The 11577-nt window shown below is 39.3% G+C and overlaps 1 protein-coding gene across 2 annotated transcripts in view; it reads right to left on the bottom strand.

The window, feature by feature from the left end:
- Window positions 1-501: 501 nt before the first annotated feature.
- NXN (nucleoredoxin) overlaps window positions 502-11577 on the bottom strand; it is a 1413319-nt gene continuing 1402243 nt past the window's right edge. For both annotated transcript variants that reach the window (XM_044054313.1, XM_044054314.1), the window contains one exon: window positions 502-1136. In XM_044054313.1, the coding sequence (XP_043910248.1) occupies window positions 954-1136 (183 nt within the window). In that variant the 3' untranslated portion in view covers window positions 502-953. The remainder of the gene's footprint in view (window positions 1137-11577) is intronic.

Raw genomic sequence — 11577 nt, 5'->3', positions numbered from 1 at the left:
CCTCTACCACACTTCCTTAATTTCTCTGTCCTGTTACATAACTAGCAGGCAGAAAGAGTCCATTATTGCAGAAGCGCATGGTACATTTGTAGACAACACCAAGCTGTACTGCTGAACATATGAAGATGTGAATGTGAAACTTTGCACAATCCAATATTTATATTTAACCAGGTGTGTCTGCCTTTATCTTCTTTTTTTTTGGGGGGGGGGGCAGCTTAACAAATTGAGGGAACTGGGGGAACTGGCTACAGTGTTTGGAGGTGAGTGTCAATAACCACAATGGGAAGTTTATGTTTGTTTGTAGAGATGACGTTTAAAGTACTAAAATTTAAAGGGAAGGCATACTCAGTAAAATGAATTTATGACAAAAAAATACATGTAAAAGTGTAAAAGGACACAAACAGAACCATGTGAAATTAAGTTACATAATGCAGAAATAATATGATTTACCCCAAAATGTTTTTTTATGCAAGCAATAAATGATCATATTCGGAAAAATTATCAATGTGGATACAAACTGGTTTTATTTCAAACTCTTGTACAATGTTCTCTCAAACTGAAATGAATTTTGCACTCTTTTGTATATCATATGAGACATGTCTTATGATGCTGAGAGTTCCAAAATCTGAAGCTAAACATGTATCCTGGGTTTGAACAAATGAATTGCTTTACTGTTAACTGTTTTTAGACAATGTCATAGTTTGGCGGTCTTTCTGTAGGTTCTTCACCATTAACTGGCAGAAATTCAGTCCTTCAACAGAAAGGGGCAGCATTATCAGAGAATGAACAAACTGAAGCAGAAAAAGGTCCAGTAATACAATGAAAGGCATGTCAAAGATGATGGATTTTAGGCCATATGTTATAACACATAAAATAAAAATCCAAGTTAGACTCTCATTTTAAATAAAGTCTGCTTCATACTGCATATAAAAAAGTTCAGTTCTTGCTTGTGTTTAAATGGGTTCTGGCTTCAGTTTTTCTGCAGTGAAGTCTGCCACAAAAGCCTCCACAATCTCTGGTGTGATTTCTTCTACATCCATCACATACTTTGCACGAGCTGCCATGTCAAGAATGGTGAGCAGTGGTGCTGCTTCTGGTAAGTTAGTGAAGTCTCGAAGTGAATCTGTCACATCATCCTAAATAAACAAAAAAAATGTTAACGAGCAGAACTCCACATTTGCTATCAGATACACTCATCTAGATTTTGATGGTTAACATTAAACATCAGATTTACAGATGCACACATTAAACTATGCCTATTCTAGCCAGCATAATTTAAAAAAAGGCCCAACATTATCATGTTGGCATTCTGAAGCCGTGTTCCTTTAGATATAAAATGCCATGCACGTTAAGCCACTGATTACTTGGACTATTGGCCTGGTGGGGAAGAGATGCATGTCCTTTGAGAAAGGCATGTGTCAAACACTGAAGGCTGTTGTCAAGCTGTAACAAAGTTATGTCATGTGCTAGTATTGCATAAAAACTGGCAAAACACCTCAAGGCTCCGTAGACAGGATTAGCTTGTCACAGCATAAAAATACGTTCTGTTCAGTTTGTGTATGAAAATGAACAAAATTAGATTAAACACTTTTAATAAGAAAAAATGGATATAATGACCTTTCAGGTTTTTCAGCAGGAAAATCAAGTATTCTACACAAAACTACTATGATTGCAAGCCACCATCTCCTCCGCTTCTGTCCTTGGGATTTCTCCTAACTGCTCAATGTACTTGCCCCACAAGGCCCAAAACCCACCACATTTCTTGTTTTCCATTACAGATATTACTAGGAGGTAGCATGGTAGCAGTTCTAGTGGGCTGTCTCTGACCCAACCATGTCCTCCTTTGAGAAATGGGACATTTTATTCACCATGAAAGGTCCCCAAGAAAGCTACTAGTGGCTGGGGTGGCAGCCTGGGATTCATGGGAAGAGCAGGATCAGTGTAGCCATCGCCCAGCCATTGTTTTACTTTTCCACTGTCAGAGAAGGGCCAGCTGTCGAGCCCTGTTGTCCTCCTCAATCCCAGACAGAGAGCTTTGAGTGCCAGCTACAGACTCTCAACAAAAGAAGAGATGCCTTCATGGGCTGAATCCTTTTGTCTCAAGGTTGGGTTCTGGTAGCCTGAGACCATTTACAAGCTCTAGAAGCCAATACTATAGAAAGAAATTAATTGCAGTGCCATATTTTTTCACTTCACTACCCAAAACTAAAGCTGAATGCATTCATTGCTTTACAGTGCATTGCCCATGACATCACAAATATGGCAGTACATTAGCCATGACATCACAAACAAGGTTATTAACATACAACTCTGGGCAGGATGTTTTTTATTTAGTAAGATTGCAACAAAGCATGATAAAGTGTGCATCAACATTACATCTCAGTAAATACAGGCATTATGAATAATTCTTTGCAGCAGCCAATTATTTTTATTATGTTGTACCCACACAGACTTTGGAAACTTCTACTGAAATGATAAAGATATGCCTTTAGATCCTCTAAAAGGTAACAACTGCCATTTGCAACACTTGCCATCTCTGATGCAAGACTAAAATTATGCATATTCTAAATCATGTATGGCCAGTTATATGGCTAGACTTTTTAGGGGCTCAGCAGTTTCTCATCATACTGTCACACATAGTTAAGGAATTAGGCCAGACCACAGCCAAGCTACTATTTAGCAATCCATTATAACTACCACACTCAAGGCTGAGATTTACAAAACAAACCAATGAAATAGTATGGCAACTTGGCAATGCCCAATGTTGTACCAGCCAAGCAGAGCTGCATATAGTACAACTGCCACCCTAGGCAATCCACCAAGTGGGCGGTAGTTATGGCTTTATCCTGCTACACCATGGCACTATTTTTCATCACATCTTGATCTTCTCTGAAATTGTAATAGTTCTGCATCGCTAACTGGTTACATTATTTTGCATCTTTCCTACTCCCAAAATGGTATGATTGGACCATTAAGTTAATATGTTTTCATTAATAGACAAGGCTTCTGCATCCCACAAAGCAATGAAGTCCCTGTAAGATTACAAAAGACAGGCATACCATTTTCTGTGGCCCTATCTCATCAATAACTTAAAATGGAAGTACTGTGAATTATGGCCTTCTTTATCTGCATGTGTCGATTTATCTGTCAGTAGTTCTCATTTTTGTTTTTACTTTAATGGCTGTTTATTAAGCAGCCTTATAAGATACTCTAGAATGTTTGGCCTGAAAAAGTACTTAATTTAGTTGCCTTCATTTAGTATCAGAGCAACAGATGAAGGTAACTCAATCTCTGGCCAAAGTGTCAAATTGGCTATCTGCAACAGGCAGGTCAGGCTTAATTTTAAGCTCCTGAACAGAATTATATGGTTTCATTTTATAGATGTAGTTGAAACAACTCAGTACCATAGCTATGGTGTGGTGAAATGGATGGCTACCCCTGGCACAAGATGTTAGTGGGTTGGGCTGATCTACACCACACAAGAGTTGCATATCAGGCAAAAGTAATGGCAGCCATGACTGATACCTTGGGTTCTTCAGTGAATGAGCTTATCTGCTTTAGGGTGTGTGTGTGTGTGTGTGTGTTTTAGTAAAACAGTAACAGTAGCAAAGAGCTTGTAGAGTTTTTTTGCAACAGTTTCAGGTTTCAGAAAGGAATGAAGAATTTTTTTTTTGGTTTTCAATGAGGAACACCATGCTAGGGATTGCCCAAGGTGCCCAGTAACCTAGCTACAGCTCGAGAACAAATGGCCTAAAAGCTTGCTTTCCAAAAACTGTTCATCTACTTACTGACCATCAAAGAAGCCACTATACTATGACAAATGACATAAGGAAATAATGTGAGTGTAATGTGAGAACTTGTATGAAGTAAAAGTAGTGCAGCAAGAATGCAGAGTTTCTTACAAACTAGAAAAAAGGAATAATTTAATTTCTTCACATGTGGCACTGGTGAATGGTATTAAAAGAAAAAGTATTTTACAGTGAGGAAAACCTGGCATTACAGTAGAATAGTAATTTAAATGACAACTTATGCAAATGTTAGACTAACGCTGACCTAAAGCACCTACTTTTCTGCGCTGGAGACTTGTAAAACAGTAAAAGCTGGCACTGCAAAAGTTAGAAAAGAATACAGATGGATTCTAACAGAGAGTAGGCAGTAAAATTGGATCATGTTGTAAGGGCTTTCCTTGACCACTTACATTATATTACAGATGTATAGCCAAAAGTCCAGGGACTGTTGTGTGGCAGATTACAAATGATTGACAGAGTTCTTTCTCAGGACAGACATTCCTTGAGGAGAGATCAGTTTAGAGTGGTTATGACTCCCAATTCAGCTGGCACCTCGTACTCTATGTTCCCACATAATGAGGTGGCTCATCTTTCTCCATGAAAAAAAGCTGCTTTCTTTAAACCTCATTTTTGGGGAACTAGCAATGTAGGCCCAAAGCTGGTGGCCCACAGTAGAAACAGACCCTTTTGAGTTAAGTATTACTTTTCACAAGATGTACACCTAGTGGTTGCAGAGACTAAAATGTAACCCCCCCCCCCAAATAGATTTAGGGGAACTCGTAACATGTTTATGTTTTTTTCTGAAGTATGAAATGAGCTGGGAAACAACTGTGCAGCTATCTGCTATTATTGCAGCACACATTAGAAACATTCTGTTGCCATGGAGAATGTCCCTCAGTAGTTAAAGAAGGGCTAATTCTTTAGCAAGAAAAAAAAAGGAAAGAAAAGCAGTGCTTCTGGCTAAGAATTCGGACAGTCCCAACGAAAACTGACTCTTGAATTTGGGCAGTCATTACTGAAAAAACAATCTTGTTCATAAGGGATTAAACAAGCAACTCTGTGGGCTTGTCTACAGCGATATCTGATCAAGATCTCCAACTAAATAATAAACAGCTGGATCTAGAACTACAAATAAGAATACGGACCTACAGCCAAGCCTGGAAACCCGAAACATGCTAGGTAGGCATTCTTCACATTCTCTGATCCTGTACAGTCCTAGGGAGGGGCAGAGGGAAACAAAATTCTTGCATCCATTTTAGTTTAGCTTTATCCAGGGCTGTATCACAGGCCCAAAGCCTGTTTCAGCAAGCAACAAGTACAAGTCGGATACCGACATCGGGGGTGCTAGTCCACTGCAGGAAGCATGTGTGTACACACACACGCGCACGCACACACTCTGGGTAATAATACATCACAACTCAGTCCATTATCATGGCTCTCTACTGTGGAAGGAAATCTGACACTCCTGCAGATACCCATTCAAACATGGGGAAAGCATGCAAATTCTAAAACTAAAGTCAGCACAGTTGAGAAATTAGCACAATACAGCATCAATAATAACAGCTCTGCCACCAGGTTACAATCACAAAGCTTTCCTATTCTAAAAACATCTGAAGTATCCCGATACCTAGTCACAAGCAGACAATCACAAGGGGCACATTATTAAAATATGCAAACATATAATTTTCCTATCCCAACTCAGTGGCCCAAGTATCGCCCACTGCCTAGGAGCAACCACTTTATCAGATCTGACGACACGGATCACTAACATGGAGAGGATTCAAGTTGTGGCCATCTTCTCTAAAATCCTAGCTAGAAGGAAAGGAGCCAAGAGCAAGAAGCTAGCAAGAAACAAGTAGGATAAACACAGACAATGAAACTTTTCAGCTGTATTTTTCAAAGATAAGTGTCCATGACCCATTTCCATTTCCACAATCATTCTAATTTCGAAGATCTCACACTACCACCCCTCCAGCATTCAACGGTGCTACTCATTTTAACAATGAGAGAAGTACCACTGACAATTCTATTTAAAGTCAGAAAAAACTACTATCCTCCACATTATACAGCTTTCTCTGTGCATATTCTCATTTTTAATAAAATTAGAAAGGTTGGCAATGCACTCAGCTAGCAATGACCTAAAACTTGTAGATCTGGTGAAAGTTCTACAACCTCCCACCTGTATATCTGTATTATGACTCTGAACAAATTCTCGGGTCATCCCTGGAAACAGCTAATGGTATTTAGTGGTCCTAACCTGCTAAAGCTAAATAAATGAAGGATTACAAATACATTTTGTTAACTGTCTAGGTATTTTCAAAAAAAGTAAAAGTGGACAGGTGATCCACTGTGGCGACCCCTAACTGGGAAAAAGCCGAAAGAAGAAGACTGGCAGCAAAATCCCAATAAACTAAAAAAATGATGAACAACAGATCACTGGTCAAGATCTCCAACACAAAGCTATCTAGGATATGGGATTCGAACCTGTGTCATGTTCTTTTATTTTATTTTTTTTTAAGCTTCCACCTGCCATAATTCTAGATGTTAGAGTATGTTCACTGTTGTAGTACTGAGACTTGGGACTTCAGGCACTGAAGACCAAATGACCAGTCCAACTTCCAGAGCTTAAAACCCTTCCTCCTTCAGACCAGGTAGATGCTCTCCCGCTGCACATCATGATGTCAGTGGTATAACAGGGATGTGACTCTTACCACCTTTAGTTCTTTCTTGCTCTGGTCTCCTCTCCAAAGGACAGGCTTCAATTCAAGCCAGAGCATCAACTGGTGTGAAGCCGTGGATTCCCAGTGGCAAGACCAACCAAGGACAAAGACCTACTTCAGGAAAAGTAGGTATCTGGTCAGGGTACTAGGGAAGTAAGTTACAGAGAAGAGCAACTGTGATACGACCCTAACCTGCAGGAAGTCCACAGGAAAATAAACAGATGGGAGGTAGGAGAGAAACAGTACTGCAACAGTGAACGTACTACAGCATCTACAGTTATGTCTGTACCATGTCTCCTGTATGCTTTGTTTTGTAAGAACATTCCTAAAGGTTATGGATCAATGGATAGCTGACCCTACATGTCGGCTGACTGCAGGAAGTCCTGTGGGATGGCTATGACAAACCTCACCCTTGCTCTAAAGGAGATGTTCAGGTTACAGGATCTTAGAGAATGGGCTACCTGTACATCACCACCCTAAATGGAAAATGAACATTTGCCAGTAAGGTGTTAAATGTACAGGTAATGCCCACTGAAAAACAAGTCCACTCCTTCACATTGGACAGTGAAAAAAAAGCAAATGGACACAATGTTTCAAGACTCACTAAACAGTGCTTTGCTGTTTAGCAAATGGAAATTTAAGAAAGTAAATAAAAGAAAAAAAACTGTGTGAGCATTTGTGTTTTTCTGCATATGTATGAGAATCATCTGTACTTCTAAATATGTGTGTGTTTCTATGTGTGCGAGTCTGTCCATTTGAGTGTGTGTGTGTGTGTGTGTGTGTGTGTGTGTGTGTGTGTGTGTGTGTGTGTACACAGCAAATATTACATAACTTATTTTGGATGCAAAATACTTCACCTAATAATTGCATGCAACATCAAGTTTGAAACATTGGATGAGCTATTTTACAATAAAAATATAAAAAGTATATAGTAATAAAAAAAAAAAAAAACATGAAAAACTATTTAACATAAAGCCTATTTTCTAGGTGCAATAATGCCCTCCAGGATGTGTGCTACAGGGGGGAAATGATACCCTTCCAGGGGTGTAGAAGCCCTCAGGCTGTGGTGTCAGGCCTTGCAACATCCCCTAGGTGAGCATTATTTCCCCAATAATGCACACCCTGCCGGGCATTACTGCATGCTTGGAGAAGGTGTGGAGAGATGACCACGTAGCTGTTTTCCAGACTGTGTGTGATGGCCTCTCTCATAAATACAGTATCGGGTGCTGTGACCCTGCTGGGAAAGGTTCTAACCTGCCCTAATACAGTCATTCCATGAAAGGTGCAACAGAAACAGTTTGCCAGCCATTTTGATACTGCCCACTTGGAAATAGGTTTTGCCCTACTTCCCCTCTTTAAAAGAAAAGAACAGCTGTTTAGATTGTTTTATTCCTTTAGTTGCATTCATGTAATATCTCAGTTGCCGATGCAGGTCAAGGGAGTATAAAATTATCTTGTTTTCAGGAGCTGGAAAAACACAGGTAGGTGAATAGCCTGACTCAAAGATAGCTCTGTCACAATTCCACACACAAAAAGGTACGGTTAGTATGCATGTTGACCTTTGCCCCCTAAGTGAGATGAGGAAAAACTCTTTGTATATTAAAGTTTGCAATTTCAAAATTCTTCTGACAGAGGTTACTACCACTAATAAACTGATTTTTCCATGTCAAAAGTTTTAATTGAGCAGATGCAGCTAACTCAAAGGGAGTTAAAGTAAGGTTTTCTGCAACATAGTGGAGGTTCCATGGTGGAGTTGCCCCTTTTTTGGGTGGTCTCAAAAGCAGAACTCCCTTAAAAAAATTTGCTTTACTGTCAAAAAAATAGTAGCATGAGCGAGTCACAGGGTAAGGCAGGCTCAAATGGCTGAAACATGTACCCCCACAGAGGCATATATTACATAATCCTGATTTGTAAAGGACTTCACAATCAGTCAAAGATCATGGACATCATGGGGTCAACCAGATACTGACATTTCCTTTGTCACCAAGGAAGAATCTTTTTCACTAAGCTCAATAGGACTTCCTTGCATTTGGATTCCTAGTTTACCTTATATGTGGCACATGCACTAAGAAAACATTTGCCTAAACGGTATGCATGTGTACAAGCGATGACCCCTGGTTCTGGTTCAAGAGATCCACACTCTGAGGCAGCAGAACAGGTTTCATCCTTAACAGGCTCAACAGCAAGAGGAAAGTACAGTTACTTAGGCATTAAACAAAACTGTAGGCATTTGAGTACATTCACTGTTGCAACACTGACTCTTGGTCTTCCTACCTGTAGAAGCCTGACAGCTGGCTCAAATAGTAGAGCTTTCACCTCCCCCTCCAGGACTGGTGCACTCATCCCCCCCCACTGATCTCAAGGTGTTGATGGTAGAAGGAAAGTCAGCTGGTGACACCTTCAGGTACTTCTTGCTCTAAGCAGGTTCAGGATTCAGAGCATGACCCACCGAAGGATAACCCATCACAGCTACAAGAGAGTACCCAAAGGGTCCTCCTCCAATGGCTGCTTCTGCTAGAATAGCATATGTATTGGATAGGTAAAGGTGATCTGTATGGGGGTGGTGGATGACCTGGGTACTCATCCCAAACCAAGGGAAAGCGAAAGAAGACAAGAGTGGATGGATGGAGGGAGGGAATTGATACTGCAATATCGAATATACACAAACATCCACAATATGTTAATTGTGTACACAACTGTACTATGTGCTTCATAATTTTCTGTTGCAGTAACAACTCGGAGTGATTCCCTGAGCTTATGGACAAGAGGGTGGCTGGGTAGATAGAGCATGGAATACCAGAACGTGCAGTACAGCTGCGGCAAAGCCTGCCCTGGCTTTGCAAATTGTGCCCAGGTTGTAAAGGCAGACAGAGGACTAAGTAGTTACAGCTACAATGGCCCACTGAGGAAGACTTTTGTAGTAGCCATTGTCCCAGGGGAATGCACTCTCACTGCATCTCCCATAGTGGTGTTGACAAAATGCAACAAAGTGGGCAATCCACTTACAGAAAATCTACTGATTGGTTTTCATTCTCTCCTTTTAGCAAAAGGATATACAAAGCTTGTCAGACTTTATGAATTGCTTTGCACTGTAACACCAGAAAGGGCTAACAGCACATGGAGGCTAGCAATTATTACATTATTTTGGTGTAAAAGTCAGATCTACCAAAAGAACTGATCTCTTGGAAAGGTACCGCAATATGAGAGGAAGCAGCTGGTTCAGAGAAAGAAGACCTAGCTTTTCCAACATAAACATGAGATCCCAAGGTGGAGCAATCTCTTTTTTAGTGGGATCTCAGATGCAGAAAACTCTATAAACCAAACTCATAGGCATCACATACAGCTGTCAGACGGAATTGTATTACACACAGATTAAACCCTTTCATCCCAAAGCTCTGGAGCTCTTCATAACATTCACAACCCCATACTTAACAGGTATTTATAAAAATTTATCCCAGTTCACATGATTATTTAATCCAAACAAGATTCAAACAGCAAAAAAAGTGAATGAAAGTCATGTGACTCCAAGGAGTAGTACTGAGATTAAAAAGACTGTAAAAAAATTAATAAAACACCATCCCTTTAACAGTACTTACTATATCCACTAAATAGTATAAATAATCTAAAACACAAATTTGAACAAAAATATGAATAAAGTGATTCACATTGGTACCTCATGTTCTTGAAAAAAAAAAAGATACCCAGCTTGGAAATGCGCCACTACATTTTATAAGATGCAAGTTTTAAAACATTACTAATAGATAACATCTCATTCGAACGGAGATGTCTGTGGGCATGCAGTTTAATTTGCCACAATAACTCAGTGTATTCAACTAGGTCTTTCCATGGACTCCCCCCACCCAGGGTTTCTTTTTACTTTATCCAATCCAAAAAATAAAGAATGCCTGGGATGTTTATCATAATGTTTAAAAAGTGCACTGTTGTAAAGTGTGCAATGTCATGTGTGTTCATAAATGTGCACTTTAAATTTTCTTACCATTTCCCCCATAAAAAACATGGACAAATTTTTGAGTAAGTTAAAAGGAGCACAATATGACCAAAATGTGACTTTTACTACTATTGATGTGGTGGATTTATTTAGTGTTATTCCCCATGTTGAGGGGCTTATTTGGTTTAATACATTTTTGGTTGAATCCACCACTCTCGCACAAAGTTAAATCAACATTTTTAACTATTTTGATGAAGTTAGTGCTAAGAAAGAATTACATTTATTTGAGGGACAATGCTATTTACAGCAGAAAGGAGTAGCAGTGGATGCAGTTTATGCCCCCTTGTTTGTGAATATAATGTTGCAATGGAAGAAGAAATTTATTTCTGAAAGTGAGTTTAGACATTCTTGTCACTGTACACTTGTTTTTTGGTTGAGATATTTATCATGTGGAAGGACACGTACAATATATTGGAATTGTTTTTGGATTACATGAATTATACAACCTCATTTTTGAAATTCCCTTCTCAAATATGCAGTGACAAAATTAACTATTTGGATGTTGAGATCTTTAGAGTGAGAACAAGGGTAGCTTAGTGTCCAATATTTATTCAAATGTATTATTGCATTACACCAGGTGGCACCCAGTTTATTAAAAGGTGGTGATAGTGAAGGGGCAATTTGTGAGTGACCAGAAACACTTCAGATTTTGATTTATTCTTGGCAGAATGTAGTAAGCTGGTACAGATGTATACTACCAATCTAATTATGGATATACACCATGAAGTAATTAAAATGAGGGAAAAGGTTATTTATAGAATACTATTAACGTAGGGGGACATTTTATCCCCTAATAATAATCTGGTCACCCAAAAGGACTACACCCAGTCTTTCATAATGTCTTTTAGTATCGACAGTGTGATAATTAGACAGACAGTTAAATACTGGGTGATTTCTTTTCCACTAATGAGGAAATTAGTGGTATTTTGGGCTCAAATTCTTATGTAGTTTATAGGAGGGAAAGAGCTATAAAAGAATTTTTAGAATGGAGTGAATGTTGGCGGAAACCAGCTGTTCTCTGTGCTGGCACTTAATGGTTAGTGACATAATCAAGGTAAAT

Source organism: Protopterus annectens, chromosome 13.part0 (genome assembly GCF_019279795.1).
Source record: "Protopterus annectens isolate FY-2018-M chromosome 13.part0, PAN1.0, whole genome shotgun sequence".
Classification (NCBI taxonomy): domain Eukaryota; kingdom Metazoa; phylum Chordata; order Ceratodontiformes; family Protopteridae; genus Protopterus; species Protopterus annectens.
The sequence above is the reverse complement of the archived record's forward strand: the minus strand, read 5'-3'. Positions and strand labels throughout refer to the sequence as shown.